Source organism: Papaver somniferum, chromosome 9, assembly GCF_003573695.1.
Source record: "Papaver somniferum cultivar HN1 chromosome 9, ASM357369v1, whole genome shotgun sequence".
Classification (NCBI taxonomy): Eukaryota; Viridiplantae; Streptophyta; class Magnoliopsida; order Ranunculales; family Papaveraceae; genus Papaver; species Papaver somniferum.
In genome coordinates this window covers 4,326,828-4,344,192 of record NC_039366.1, presented here as the reverse complement: position 1 = coordinate 4,344,192, position 17,365 = coordinate 4,326,828, and the positions used below count along the sequence as shown (strand labels likewise).

Sequence of the window (17,365 nt, the reverse complement as noted above, 5' to 3'; positions counted from 1 at the left end):
CTAGAGCGGTTCCTAAATTAGATAATCGAGAAGTAAACGATGCGAAAATTCCACCACCATTACTGCCGCTATTGTTTTGATCCTTTGAATCCATTTCGGAAAACCTTAAAAAATTTCTAGTATCGATCAATCTAATAACTGAATTAAAGAGAGTGATTTTTCTAAAAAAAAAAAATGAAGTTGGAGTTGGATGAATCTTAGGAAACCCTAGAAAAACAGACAAGGAGTAACAGGACTTGGTTGGCGGTTTTGATTGAGGTTTGTGTTTGTTTTTTGATGGTTGGGTTGAAGTTGAATTCTTAACGCGGTGGAAAGTTATACTTGACTTTTACGACTTGTCAAAATCATTGCTCCGTCTATGCCTTTGTATGATGACAATTATTATATCCGGTTCTTAAAAGATTGACTCAAGTAACTCGATTTTTGCCGTTTATGGCCTGTCAAAAAGATTGGCATGGTTTCCTCAAGTGGGCACATAGATTCGCAAATAAGTAACTTTTTAATTTTTAGAAGTGTTATGAAGTCATGTACCCAAACTACTTTCCGACTTTTTTAATTCAAAAAATAAAAATGTAATTTTTGAATATTTCAAAAAGCAATTTTTGTGTCAGTAAGATTTAGCATAATTTTACTTTTATTCCTCCTTTCAAGAATCATACAACAGATCAACAAACATTTGTATTTTGTGAAATCAACAAGTTAACTTAGTTTTTAAATTATTAAAGTTGGGATCTCCCTTTCCTTAATCTATCATGACATGTGTACGTTTGGGAACCCTCGGATATTGATCTACCGTGAATTCTCTAAATGGGAGTCCGGAATCTTGTATATATACAATTCTCATGGTTCCATTCTCCTTTCTTCGACCACCAAATTTTGTTTTAAGAAACACCATTAAAGTCATGTTTTTCTTGTCAGTGGGGCGTTTGAACCATGCGCATACCGATGTTTTTGCCAAAGTTCCTTGGCTGCTTTTAGTTTTTTCTAATGTCTCAAAAACTCTTGTAAAGTATTTGACAAAATATCTTGTGAGTTAAAATGGTAAAAAATATATGTACCTGGTTGGGAAACTTGAACTATAACTAGTACTCCAACCATATTCGAATTATAGATTTGGAATTCCCAAGTTACTATTTATAGGTTTTCCATATCGTTTTTTATGACGGAATATCTAAGGTTACCACCGAATTTATGAATTGATTATTAGGCTTTTTGGGTGGACCGCGGGAGTGCATTTATCATGTTCGGCGATAATTCATTTTATTTTTACTCTCCGGCATAATTGTATCTTGTACTGTGCACATTCTTTCCATCGTTTCCGAAAAACAAATATTATCAGGGTTTACTTTTAGAGTAAAATGGAAAATATGATAATGTCGTTTCTGCAAAAAAAATAAAACAACATTAACTTAGCATTTTTTATTTGGTTAATAAAATAATTAACAATGGAACCCGTGTATCAAGCATCCCATTCCTCGTGAAATGAGGAAATGTCCACGTGAGTGCACATCCTCCATCGAGCAAATGTCCACGTGGCTTGTGACATCCGTAGGACGGTCTGAACTGAAGGGGGTAAGAATCAAGATGTGGAAATTGGAGGGATATATAATTATATATTCAAGATGTCTTCACAAATACCTTTAAGAGGTATATTTTAAATTTTTAAGGTCTAGTTTTTGGCACATTTAAAATTATAATAAGTCAATTCAACCTTTATAGGAAGTTGGGTTGACTTTTTCACGCGTAAAAAACATTCTACTTAATTTTTATTATCCAAAAAAGTACTACTTCATTTTCATTATTCACTTAAAACATACACCTTATGGGTAGTTTTACAAAAAAGAAAAGAAAAAGAAGGGTACGTAGATAATCTTCCCAGTCAATATTGGTTACTTTTGTCCTCCATGGACTGTCACTGCCGTCTATGGACTGTCAAGAGAGCAAACAAGGGATTGGCATGGTTGCCCAAACTGGGGCATGGTTACATGATGTCTTTGTTATACACGTGTGTATAAATTTCAAAAGAAAAGAATAGATCGTTTGTTTAGACATACCAAAGGTCAAGCAATCAATTACTATTAAACATATGTAACAATTAAAATGCATTTTTAGAACAACACATGCCAACTAAGGGTATATGTGATGTCATTTCAAATTACAAAACCTTAATAATAAAGACCTAAATGATTGATCTAAATGTTCGTCTTTTTCATTAGTTAACAATAGTAAAAATAATTGAATAAGATTAAATGAAAACGAAAAAAAAAAAACGCTTCAAACCCGAGTCATCAGTGCATCCAAACCAAACGCGCGTAGACCACGCACATCGGCACGTCGGACACGCGTCGTGTCAGCATCTAATGCGGACACGGCTCGAAAAATGCAGCGTCTGTGCATCCCAGTCAAATGTATTTAGCCGTCTATGGGAAAATGTTTTGAACTTCGAAAACTTTAAAGTAGACTGGTTGGGGCCATTACCGTTACAAATCGAGTACACGTGTGTTACACGTCATGTCCTATAACATGTTCTTGTCAAAAATCAAAAAAAAAAAAGAATATTTGCGAACTTAAAGTTTGATATTCTTGTTTATGCTCTTTGCATAGAGAGTTTAATGTGCTTTCCGACCATACATTTTTTACAAAATCCAAACGGATAATTTAAAAGATAAGAAGTTGATCTCTGTGTTTAATTTTTATATAATTTAAAAGATAATTTTTAGTGCTTTCTAAGTTTTCATTTTAATTTTTATAAAAATGGCATTTTTGTAAATAAAAAATTATCCCAGTTTAAGAAGTCGATCTCTGTGTTTAACCATATTTACATCCATATCCTTCCCCGAAAATCAAAATACGACCTTTGAAAATTAGAAACGAAAATCCTACAACTGCTGGCGAATGTTCACACGGAAACATAATTCAGATTTGACCGCTAAATTTTAGGCCGTTTTCAAAATGAATGAAGTTGAAAAGATAAAAATGGAAAGATTTTTCTGACTTATGTCACCTTTTGTAAATTTCTTTCTACAAAAGCTGAGGTGCTAATTTGCAACATATCTTTGTTAAAGTTATTGACTCTTTTATAGTATGACAAGTGGAATCCATTCTACAGAATATTCAGACTTGGGGGAAAATAACATGAATGTTGAAAATAATTTCATTCAGAGCATTACATAATTTGAAAAGTTAATATGTCGCCTTAGAAATGTAGAAACTGCGCCTTTATCTTTTGAACAATGCATCGTCATTGGCTGAAGGTTTTTATGATTGAAGTATAGCCTTTGTGGACACAACCGACTTCTATACCAGACAAACTTTAATGGCGCTCAAGTATTTGTGAGTCCAAAATGTCAAATTAGGATCGAGTTGGTTTAGCCAAAACCTGGTTAAATGTTATGTCAAGGCCATGTTCATTGGGTTGACTAGGGGCATGATTAATAAAGTGCACATATATGGTCCATTATATATAAAGTACTCAGGTCCATTGATAATAAGCTTGAAACTATTATCATATAAAAGTACATTGTTATCCCTAAAATTGGAAATTTGATCATCCAAATATAGTGATCAGAAAGCAATAGTTCCCATGTTCAATGATGATGCAAATTTCACAGAAGATTAATCAATAGGTTTCGCAAGACATAAAAAAGATTCAAGGTAATCCAACAACTACATAAAAATATATTCATGAAGACGTATAACTGTTCTTATTAACGTTTTAGTGGACACATCTGGAAATATCACATACTTTGGAGTAATTTCCATGGTTCTATCTTTATCAAATTTTATAGTATATCAATAAGGATAATATATAACACATACCACAAACACAGCATAATCCAACGGTTGGAATCCATAAAACTTAGATTTTTCTATATAGGTTTTTCTGAACGTAGAAAGTTCATTAAAATAAGATTTTGGATATTGCGTCATATTCCGATTTGTTTCAAATTTTAAAAGAATAATTAATACCTAATTGGGTTGAGCATATTAGTACTTCATAAAAATCTAACGGTGAAATCTCTACATTTGACAATCATATATTTGTGAAACCCTAATAAATGCTATGAAAAAGGAATTTTTTTTTTAAAATGGATTACCTGATAATACATCCATATATAATATGAAAAAAATAAGATCAGAACCACGCTAATCTAAAAGAACTAATCCATCGCTGATATCGAATGATAAAAAGAAATTACACAGTTGATAGAGGCGTGCTGATAACGTGTTGAAGTAGAAAAATAATATGGAAGAACAAAAGAAGGACTGCTCTTATTCATTGAAGATAAGTTACTTGTTACATATGCTTAAGCCTCTATATATATGCTATGAGGTAAACCATGGTTACGACTATATGGGATGCACATATATGGGCCCAAGGCCCTACAACAATTCTTTTATTTTATTTGAAAATTTTCCACCAATTGAAATCTAACTAATTTTGCAACTGAAACGAGTATCATTAGGTGTAAAATGGGACGGCATAGCCCTTCGCAACCCATTAGCATGTGATCCCGTCGTGCTACGTGCCAAGATGTGTCATGCTAGAGATTAAGGGGTACCATGTTCGAGGACATGCTGCGCCGTGTTGTGCTGTGCCTGGCATATTTATTTTACATTTTTCAAAGTAAATATTTTCAACATATTTAGATATATGTGTTGTTATTGAAAGAATTCGACATAAAAAAGATAAATTATCGGAAAATGGTTAGAATAAACACTCTTTTGTGAAATATACAAAAAAATTGTTGTACGGTACCGTATTGTGTAGTGTATTATACATGTTATGACGTGCTTTGTTAGCGTGTTGTGCCGTGTTGTGCCACATGCTTATCGGTGCCATGTGCTATGTTGTGCCACTGAGCTGATTATCCTGACCCACCATAGCACATTAAGCAAACATGTTGTGCCGTGTTGGGCTGATTCACGTGTTGGACTAGACTGTACTCATGCTGGTACGGTCCAATTTACACCTATAGATGTTTCAACCAATCTGTGATTTTAATCTTGTTTATCATGCTTTAGTTGTCTTTATTCTATAACATTTAATTTTCCGAATTAACGAACTAAATATAACGTTTAATTTTCTGAATTAACGAACCAATAAAATACATATGCAATAACATATAAAAGAAGATTTGACTACTAACTTTTAGACATATTAGATTTTTCCCGTGCTAAGCAACCGGCATTTTTCCTTTAACTTGGTGTGGCGGGGCCGCCCCGTGGAGATTGTTTTCCTTACCTTAAAAATCTTCTAGTATTATCACCATCCAAAACCGAGTTTACCAGCGTCCTCGGAACCCTCCAACACCTAAAGGAAGGAGATTGTCAAATAGCACCAAAATTAACAATTTAAAGTTCATATATTCAAATTTGTGGCACTTGAAAAGTCAAGCTTAATTACATCCAGATCATCTGAAGATGGTGGTAATTTACTAAAACTTGGTACGAAAATGAACTCATGAATATCTTCACACAAAACGTTTGGAGGACTGTCGATTTTAGGATATATTGATACAATTCTGTTTTTTTGATCATTTACATGTGTTTTTAAGAAAAAGAAGAAATTAATTCACATAAACATGTATTACATAGTTATGTTGAAGTCTTTTAATCTAGTCAATAAAATTAGCAAAGACAACTTCCATAACCTCGCAACATATTTAATGTAACCCATATATGCCAAACATCTTCATAACTATATATGGCTCTTACAGCTCCATTGACTATATCAACCAATGTATATATTAAGTTATTTGTACTAATAAATGCATCTAAAACAGATCTAATATTTGGAGTTCCACGCATGATAAGTATATAAAGTGGGGAAGAAGACTATACAAAGAGAATTAAAAAGCATCGCCTTGATATGGCAAGTTACAGGCTTACTGTTTCTTCCATTAGGCGGCCGAGTTAAATTTTGGTACCCAACTCAATCCAATATTCTGCATAGCTCTGTTGATTATCAAAAAAGAGAGATCCAATGGTATAAGGTATTTTTTTCCTAATTTTATAATCAACTGTATCGAGTAGACAACATTCTGTGTAGGAGGTAGAAAGTTTGGTGTCACTCGTACAGAATTTCTGAGAAAGTAATGATGGAAAGACTTTTCAAGGCATGTTCGGAGATGTAAACCACCAAAAAGTATCTACAGATGGATAGAAATGGATCAAAGAGATGACTCAGTCATTGGAGTTTGTATCTGCACTCATTGTTACAATACCCGGAGGTACATTCAGCGTCAATGATATCAATAACAGAGGCATCCCAATTTTCCTGCACAAAATCTCATGCATCGTGTTTGCAGTAGCAAATGCTTTCTTAGCTTTACATTTATTTTGATAATTGAGTGTTTAAAGTTTTGTCATGGTTAAGTTTATCAACTCATTCACGTAAATGACTGGTGTAAATTTGCAGAAGAGTTAGCGAAAATTACCATTCACTTCAGCGTACACCACCTCTTTGCGCGTTCGGGATTAGCTAATTCAATCTCAGTAAGTTGACATTAGATTGTGTCTTCTCCAACTCAGCAGCAACATACTTGCATGTTTCAACCTCTTAGAGACTATGTAGTGTAATGAGGAATAGACATCGTTAGAAGAGTAGCAGGATCAAAGCTCGTTATATCCTCCTTACATGCATGACCCCATTCACGACCCCAATGTTCAATTAGTCTGGTTATTTAACAAAAATAGTTGTTAGGCATCCACGAAGGTAGAATTAGAATAAATAAAAAAAAAGAAAATGTTCGAATATAACACATACACCTTGACCTCATGGTGTATATAAAGAGAACTTGGCCATCAACAATAAGAACCCCATCCATCAACGACATTGTTTTCAACAATGGGTTCCTTCATTGTCTCTCACCTATGGGTTTTCCATTAGTCAATTTAATATACAAAAAATTTCCCTTTCATCGGTACCTTTCACTTCATTCCCCGTCATCAATTAGTCAAAAACCCTAGTCCATCCAAGATGAATAATCAAAATACTTAATAAATGTCTATAAAAAAAGAGATTCAAAATTGAGATACACCACTTCTGGACGTGATATTTCGGTATGGAATGGAGACAGAAGCTCCAATTTACTGAAACACATAGGATGATGGATAAGGGTTTCACCGATTTCTTTGTTGTAAGTTAGCTAGAAGAAGAGAACAATGTCACAGTAAATTAACAAACTTTCGTGGATAACTGCTTGATAACATGAAGAACAAAATATGATTGACATTAATCAATCAGATTAAAAACAAACCAATAAAGCTAATAAATTTTAATACCTAATCGTTTGCAAAATCAATTTGATTACAATAACCCTAAAAAGTTGCGCATCTTCCTGATTCTACATTTGACCCAATAAAAAAGCCTGAAAAAAATCAACAAACTAGAACAATACAGCTGAATTCAGCGAACTACTTCGTATTAAGGTTGCCTAATAAATTTCTTACCGATGATGAAGTTGTGTAAAATTAATACTCAGGAATATAAATGTTACACTACACCAAATCCAGGTTTTTGCAATGCTTTGTTTCTAACGTTTGCATATGTTGCATACATTTATCCGCTGCTGAGGACAAAAGATACGTTGCACTAATTCCTAATTATTATAAGAAAAATAGAAATCAGGACACGCTTGTCTTTGTTAATATAGTTGAGGGCTTAAATGTCTTTCGCATACCTATTATCCTCTCTTTTCTTCGTATTTCATTTACCTTATTTTTCTTTCTTTCTTTCTCTCATCGAGTTCTCCTCCTCGGTCTTTTATTTTTCTCTTCCGACCCTAGATGGAGATCTGCGAAATCAGAACCCAAGTTTGCATAAATCAAAACCCATATCTCCTAAACCTAAATCTCATTAATCAAAACTCATCTTGCGGAAATCAAACTTAATCTTTCAATGACCACCCAAACCATAAAATCGTTTGCATCTATGAAGTTAAATGATTATGTAAGGCATGTTTGGTTCCAACTTGAAATTTCTTTTTCTGGTAATGAACTAATGGATCCTGCAGGGTATAACCTTAATTTTGTTACTTTTTAGTTTTTGCAATTTCTAGTTTATTTTTGTTAGAAATTGAAATATTTTGATGCTCTGATACCATGTTAGAAGTTGAAATGTATTGATGAACTTGGAAACACTTGAGTAATATTTGTGGAGACACTAGTAAAAAAATCCCTTTTCATCACGGTTTTTTACCGTGACCAAAGATCTACGGTCACGGTATTTCAATTTTGAGAAACCGTGTCCAAAGCCTGCGAGGCCAAAAGTGTTTCCCATTTGGTCACGGTGAGTTTCGTGACCAATTTGTACATTTCACCGTGACCACAATTTCTTTGGTCACGTACTTTTGTTAGACACCGTGACCAATACGCATAATTAGACACGGATATCGTTCTATACCGTGACAAGTTCATGTTTTTAAACCCGGGAAACTAACATACACCGTGTCCAAATTTGATCATTGGTCACGGACCACATTTCATACCGTGACCAATCAGTGTAATGGTCACGGATCAGGAATACCCACCGTGTCTAGTCCAAGTATCCCCCAATGTTGACTACAGATTTTTAGATCAATACTGTACCCAGAAAAGTCTTAAAAGACATAACTAATAATAAACTGAGTTTTTATTGAAATTAAAATATTATATCCATGACATAAAATTCAATAAACATATATTGCTTACTGTTAACAAGAATGAACAAGAAAGCATAATGAAATCCCTATTTACAATGCTGGTACCACTTGTAATGTCCAACTTAGACCACCAAAAAAGTCTTAAAAGCCATAACTAACAATAAACTGAGTTTTTATTATATCCATGACATGAAATTCCATAAACATATATAGCTTACTGTTAACAAGAAAGCATAATGAAATCCCTATTTACAATGTTGGTACCACTTGTAATGTCCAACTTAGACCACCAAAAATCTAATCACGGAGATGGAGACAACTCCCAACCTAGGCACTTCCATGTCAGTATTACTGGAAAGAATGCACTGTATTGATCCCAGCTTCACAGGCGAGGTTTATTTATCCAACAAGAAACTCATTGAGATCATAGCAATGAAATACCTTTACGCGAATATAGTTAGTGCGTTTAAGTCTCATGGAGCATCTAAGTCTCTGACACCGCATGTGTGGAATCTCATTAGCACCTTGGTGTGCCTGAAATTGAATGCATATTGCCTCTTGCATATCTTTACACTTTTCCAGAAGTTCCTGAAACGTAACCAAATTAGTGTGGTTCACTGTTCTATCAGATTTTTAGATCAAACACTACAGCTAAATTACGGGTCTGATATATCAATGAAAAAATGAAGGAAACAATTTGTTTGTCGTAAGTTCTGCAGCTTCAGCTATAAACGTAATGCTCAGACCTGTGCCAGTAGTTTTCCATTGCGGATAACCGTTGTAGGTCTAAATCAGATAGCCAGCCATTCACAAGTACTGCAGCCCCAACCACCTGAGAAAATACCAAAATCTATTTTAACTTTAGTTTGTTTAAGTTCTACCGAACACACCTCACTTAAGCACCCAAGTTGACTGTTTTATTCATTCTCTGGTCAAGGGTTGGTAGGTACAATCAATTCAACTAACGAGAACTACAGCCGTCAATAGGAAGTTGATCCATACAATATATATTATGGGGACAGTATTTGATGCAGTACATTCAACAAAGACGAAGAGACACACAAGTCAAAAGCTCTTCCGAAATACTGAAATAGTTTCACGGAAGCATTCAAAAAACTGGTTTACCTTTATCGGAGGGTACTTCGAGAAGGAAGCATGACCATGGTCCATGGTCCAACTCTACAGCAGTTTATCCCAAATGACCAGATATCAGCTGTGCAAGGTGTATAAACAAAGAAACTTCACAAGAGTATATTGTGGTTCTTATAGACATATGAGATAAGGGTTTTATGTGTATCAGTAGTTTTCATGGAAAAAATCGAGATCTGCCGAGTAAAAACTGTTATACAGTACAGTAAGAGATAAAAAACAGCCACTCATTTGAAATCGTATCCACTTCCCGGCTGAAAAACTTCTAAGCCATCCCGTAAAATATGGGAATGTTTTCTAAATTCAATTGTGTACAACGGTGAAGAATGAAAAAAGGAAAAAAAAGGAAGAAGCAAAAGATTTTCATTCAGAAAAAAACTTGTTAGAAGGAAAAAAAAAAAACTGACGAGCATGCAGTTCTTACAAAAGTATCCCTTGAGCGTTGCCTGCCACCCTTGTCAAATACACAAGCTGAAACACCGAAATCCCCAAGCTTCACTATTCTATCGCTGTCAAGCACAAGCCTGCATAGATGCATTCCTTCAGTTCAATCAATCTCTCCAAGTAAATCACAAAGGGAGCACATATGTATCTGTCTCGCTTCTAGTAAAAAGCAATAGATAAAAAACCTTGACGTCATTTCAGTTCAATCAGCATAATGTACTTACGCCATTTAAAGCCATACTATATACGTCACCTCCAGTCTAGTTTAGCTGTGCCTCGCTGAAGCAATCACAATAAACTCTCCAGTGTACCGGAAGGAAGAAACTCAAATCAGTAATGCATGTGGAATATCAATTCAGCCAAATTAATTAGAATTATAATTGATCTGAATTGATAAAAAAAAGTAGAGTCGATAATTATAATACAGAACAAGTTACACATCTAAGAGATAAAGGGTGCATTTGAATTGATTGACTTCACAAAGATATTATACATTCACATTGAAAAATAATGTAATAGCTAGCATGATATAATCAGTGACCAAGACTCCAAACTTCTTATCTTACCGGCAAGATATTCACCTAATGATCCAGGATTAGAAAAAAAAAACGAACAACAAAGAAAAATCAAAATAGTATATTATAATAAAAATTACCTGATCAACAACCTCAGTGATGAAATCCCCAGCTACCTCCCTAGAATCCGCAACTCCTCAGCGATCCAATTCCTATTAGTTTCAGTAGTAGTAATGAAACTAGCATGTGTGAAAATCCTACATTTTGAGGTGCAAAATTCTAAATCACGAGACATGAGTACTTCTCCACATTTTGGTAAGTTTTCAGAAGTAAAAAATAAACTGACCTTGGACGGTGGTTAATATTAACCAAAGAAGCATCCAACATGTTAAGAATAATATTTTCCAAGCCACTTAAAACAGTACTTGCCGTTAACCGAAAAAATCTTCATCGCTTTTCTTTACCTCGTACAATGTAGTTTGTTTCCACAGGTTTTAAGAATTTAATGGTACAACCATACATGAATATATCCAACATAGATAATGGAAAGGTAAATGAAAAGAAAAAAAGACTAACCAGGGGTTGGTATACCCCCAGCTGGCTACTAGCACATGACCTTCATTTCCCTTGGTTCTTGATGCTTATGTACCTTGCAGAAAGTAGAGTAAAGGTCAACATCGTAAGTCTATGATGTCCGTTATATAGACAGAGTGTTACTGCCATAACACATTAAACAAGAAGTGAAGATTGAACTTCAATCATAGTCTTAACTGTAGAATCAAAAAAATAAATAAGAAAACACTGAAAAAACTAGAACATCAATGGGAGATGACAGAATATTGATGAACACTTTCTATTCATTTCAAGAAAACCCTTATCTAGCATCAAAATTCTGCTGGTGATTCGAGCTAGTTATAAGATATTCTTGCCAAGGCAGTACAACGGATTACAGAACATAAATAACAAGTAAAACAAGATAAGAACTTAATCATATGTGCAAATAGAATGCAGAAATGGAAGTAAACGATTTTCAATCTGCCGTAGCACGACAACTACACACAAAATCCACCCTCCCTTCATAATAACAAGCAGGAGGAGTTACCTGCAACAATAAAGCATGGATGAAAGATAATCAAATCTATGGGCACATTACCAGCTTGTGAAATTACAAACTGAAAACAAATCTAGCTTCTTCGAAACTGTACTGTTAACATACTGAAACTGGTGGGTCTCTTACCAGCTGTTGCTACCATCTTATTATTCAAAGCAGGGATCAACATATATCCCCTGAACATCATCGCGAAAATAAGAAGTGTCAGAATCGTCGTCCACATAAATTGAGCTCATATCTACTGCCATATTATCTTCTGGCCGACGATTCTCAGACATTAGCTCATCCTCAGCAATTTCATCGACATCATCGTCATCCATATAGTCATTTAAAGGGCACGATATAACAACAGACCACCTTGGATCTCCTTGATCTTCTACATAAAAAACTTGATTAGCTTGGGAAGCTAAAATGAAAGGATCCTTTTTATGCCCTAATCTGTTGAGGTCGACTAGTGTGTAACCAAGTTCATCAGTTTTGTCACCATAACCACTGTGTACCCAATCACACAAGAACACGGGTATCTTTACGCAGTGGTAATCAAGAACCCAAATCTCATTTATTACTCCATAATAGCGCGATGTAGCAATCTTTGGGTTACTGTCCTTCGCACTAGCAATGTGCATTCCTGACGCCTCCAGGCTAACCCCACAGTTTTGGTTTACGCCAACATCATGACTTTTAGTGCGATACCGGCATCCATTTATGTCATATCCATTGTACTTTACAACTAAATGACGCGGGCCCTGTGATATCCACCTAAGATATTTAGAGATCTTCTTCTCCTCTGCCATGATTTCATCTTCGTTCTCCAACTCCTTCTCGACCTACATAGTTAATATTTTAGATTAGAAATCGTGGAACACAGTTACGATGCAAATAGTTGTACGTACTAATCAGGGATAGAAAGAGATGCCCAATTGATTAGAACATAGTTAAACTGCACAAATATACCTAAATGGAAAATTTGAAAAACCACTGAAAATTGATGAAATGATTACCTTTTTGTTCAACCATCGACGGAACGTTTTATTGTGTTCATTTTGCAGCCATACTTCATTTCTAGCTTTCTTTCCATACTGTTGCTTCAATTCGGACATGTGTTGGCTGGCAGTGAGAAAGAAGTTATTAGTTCCACTGACTTGAGTTAATAAACTTGTATGAAAGGAAAAAGAGGAGGACATACTCTATGTAGGGTTTTACTTCTTCAGTATTGTGTAACACAACGAGGTGGGCTTGGGACAATAATACGCCATCTACCACATCCTCATGAGCACCTTGTAATGGTTTTCCATCTGATATTATACTTGAACCCTCCGAAGAACTATCTCCAGTATACTTTAAAGGAGGAATACCGATTGTTTCCACGCCAGACAACCAATCGGCATCAAACTCAACAAATTCCTCTAACTCGTTACAATTTACAATACAACCTTCAGCACGATTTTTATTTCGAATGTATCCCTTCAAAATCTTCATGTACCTCTCAAATGGATACATCCATCGAGTAAAGACTGGTCCACACAATTTCACTTCTCTGACTAGATGCAGGTGAGATGAATCATGATGGTAAAGAATGACGGTGGAAAATACTTCTCAAGTAAGCATAATGTCTCCACCGGGTCCCTTTGTATATTATCCAATTCAAAAATATCAATCTCTTTTTTGCATATTGACTTGAAGAAGGATGACAATCTAATGATGGTATTTCTTACGTTCTTTGGAAGAATCGATCTAACCGCAAGTGGCAAGAATTGCTGCATAAGAACATGGTAGTCATGTGATTTGAGACCAATCAACTTGCTATCTTTTAGCGACACCAGACTGCTAAAATTAGAACAGTACCCTTGTGGAACCTTCAACTCGTACAATGTTTTGAAAAACTTCACCTTCTCTTCTTTCGTCAATGTGTAGCAGGCAGGAGGAAGATACATCCTTTTTCCTGCAACAACAGGTTCTAACTCAGGCCTTATCTTCAAATCATTCAAATCCATGCGAGCTTTATAACCATCTTTCGTTTTTAAAGGATCATTAAGCAATGTCCCTACTAAACTCTCGCACACATTCTTCTCTATATTCATCAGATCAAAATTATGTTGGACAAGATTGTATTTGAAGTATTCAAGCTCTTTTGCCCAAATTGACAATTTCTTCAGATTAGATGAATCCTCGTCCTCAAACTCCGACCTTGTTGATTTTCCCAATGTTCTACCGCCATTACCTTTCTTTCCCCATGCATTTTCAATTGACTTCGCCTCTTCAAACCTTTGTAACCCACTCACTGGTTCAGGAGCCACACCGAATTCTTGATTGCCATCAAATGGCTTCATTTGATATCTGTAACGATGGCCAGACGGTAACCATTTTCTATGACCAGTGTATGAAACTTTTTTAGAGTACTTAAGCCATGTGGAGTGTGTATTCACACCACATGTTGCACAAGCATCATATCCACCAACAGTACAGCCACTCAAATTGCCGAGTGCAGGATAGTCACTTATTGTCCACAAAACTACAGCTCTTAATGTGAACCTTTCTTGTTTGTAGGCATCATACGCTTCGACCCCTTCATCAAACAATAATTTCAGATCATCAATAAACGGAGCTAAAAAAACGTCGATGTCATTGCCTGGTTCTTTTGGTCCTTGAATTAACATTGTAAGCATCATGAATTTTCTCTTCATGCATAACGATGGGGGAAGGTTGTAAACCACTGTTAGGATAGGCCAACAACTATAACTTTTCTTCTTACCACGAAATGGATTCACTCCATCAGCTGACACTCCTAAGCAAATATTTCTAGGATCCTCAGCAAAATCAGGGTATCTTTCATCAATCGCCTTCCATGCTTCAGCATCTGCTGGATGACGCAGCAACCCATCTTTGTTTCTATCACGATCATGCCATATCAATTTTCTTGCTATGTACTTCACCAAAAATAAACGTTTCAGTCGTGGAATGATCGGGAAATACCATAAAACCTTTACAGGCACCCCCTTGCACTCCTTCAATGTTACCTTATCCTTTTTCCATCTTGATTCCCCACATGTTGGGCATACTTCTTTCTTTTCATGATCTTTCCTATATAGTATGCAATCATTAGGACATACATGTATCTTCACATAGTTCAACCCTAACGGATTAATAGATTTCTTAGCTTCATATGTAGAAGAAGGAATTTCATTACCATCAGGAAGCATCTCGTTCTTCAAAAAATCTAAAAGCTCACCAAAAAACTTGTCTGATACTCCATGCTTCGCTTTCAAGTTGTACAACTTGATTATTGCCGACAGCTTGGTAAGTTTCGAGTCTCCCGGAAATAAAGGCTTCTTAGCATCCTCTATTAACTTCTAAAACTTTTTACGATCACCTGGAAAGTCCTCTAGTATCGCGTCGACCATCTTTGTTGCCTCTGCAACATAATCTGGAGCATCATCTACAGTACTGTTTGGAATATCACCCAATGGCCCCTCTTCAAACTCATGTTCTGTAGAAGTATGAGTTTCAAAATTAACAGTACAGCTAGTAGCATGAGGAGCATGAAGATTCTCTCCATGTTTAGTCCAACAAGTATAGCTCTGGTCAATACCATAGCGGAACAAATCATATCTTACTTCGCTTTCAGTTTTACGACAATGGTTAACACATATTTCACATGGACAAAAGATTTTCTTTAGTTTCCTTCTCCGTGCATCTTGAGTAGCAACTTTGATAAAATCGTTAACTCCTGCTCTGTATTCGGGTGATAATCTATCCATTCTCATCCAAATTTTGTCCATTCTGAATGCTTGAGCTAATGCCCCTTCTTATCAAGTTTATTCTCGTAGATTCTGTGTAAATGAATGTTGTAGGACAAAACCCTAACAATCACCAAACAAACACCCAAATTAGATAAACAAAATCACAAATATTAAAATTTTAGAAAAGTAAAGCAAACTTTGGGTCACTTTTCTACCTGCGGTCCTTACTCTCCAGGACGTTCTGCACCCAAAATATTTACAAGGGCATCTGTATTAGCTTCACAGACAATTGTACCCTCTTTGATCTGTTTTGAGCAATCATCCTGTCACAAAACCAAAATTTTGCACACATTACAAATTAGGATAACTACTTACTTTGTACAAACACGAATTTCATAGGTTTTATATTCCCAATTTTCATTTTGGCGTGCAAGTATCCCAATTTTAATTCTCGTGGAGGGGGTGCGTCACCTGTTTTCTTTCTTTCCCTTTTCTGAACAACAAATACATTAATATCAGTATGATGCTTATGTTGAATAATACTATGTTTCATCTAAAATCTTATATCAACAGAGAAAAAAACAAAACTGAAGTTAGAAATTTCTGAAGGAGATACCAATCTCTAGTAAAAAACAGAAAAAAAAAATGAGAATCATGTATTCACAAGCTCTCTCAGCAATAAATTTCAATATTTTGCTAGAAAAAAAAAAGTTATGAACGCATACCTTAAAAAAATGATGAGTTAGGGGAATGATTAAGAGCTTATGCCTCTTCTTCTCAAGCACATTTAAGGGGATTCACGACCCTACAATAAAGTAGGAAAACCCTAACAATGAGTAAACAAAAACACAAAATTAGATTACCAAAAACTCAAATTTAAAACTTAAGAAAAGTAAATCTAATAAAGGGTTAGAAATAAGTCAGATCTAAAAGAAAAGATGAGTTAGATTGAAGATTTAGAGATTACCTTGTTGACGGAAGTTACAATGGAGACGATTTCACTGTGAAATTAAAAAAACCCAATACTATCACCATACGAATTCGAGTAATTCCAGTACTCGAAACAGGATGTTTCTAAGATGAAGAAATATGAAACGAATATTAAGTTAAACTAAAATTAGTGGGGAAACTGGGGGAGGTGCCTTCTAGATTCTTCGATCCCGCCATTACAGGGTATAACGGGGAGGATTGAGAATACATTAATCACCACGATGAATTCTCTCCTAATAAAAGTAATAAAATAAAATAAATGGAAAGATAATATAAGTACTATGCAGTTTACATTAGAACGAGCACGTGTATAAGTATTTCATGGGACATTTTGGCAAAAATAAAAATTCTCACACCATGCACAAAATCCTACTTGTAATCCAAAATATTAAGGCATAAATATTGGTTGAAGAGTAAAGAAGGTCTCCAAACAACAATAAATTTATGGTTGGTTTGTTTTCAGAATTCACTGTTTCTAGGAATTAATAATCCTATGGGATTATAAATTTTGGATTCATGTAAATTTTGTGTGTGTTTGGTAACTCAATAAAAATTCCTAGAATTTATAGGATGTGTTTGATAACAGAGAAAGGAAACAATTCCATGGAAAGTGTTTCCATGAAATCAGTTTCCCGGAGGAGGCAAGGAAAGACTTTCCATGGAATTCCACGGAATTGAGTTTAAAAAATACCTTAGGTCACGCTTTTATTGCACCAAATTCGCTAGACTCATAAATTCCACCTTTAAAATTCTACATCCAAACTTATCATT

At 35.1% G+C, this 17,365-nt stretch overlaps 1 protein-coding gene across 1 annotated transcript; it reads right to left on the bottom strand.

Annotated features, from left to right (window-relative positions):
• Nucleotides 1–13,405: 13,405 nt before the first annotated feature.
• LOC113311191 lies at nt 13,406–15,064 on the bottom strand. Its single transcript, XM_026560038.1, has one exon. It carries the CDS (start codon nt 15,062–15,064, stop codon nt 13,406–13,408), a length of 1,659 nt encoding a protein of 552 aa, XP_026415823.1.
• Nucleotides 15,065–17,365: the final 2,301 nt, after the last annotated feature.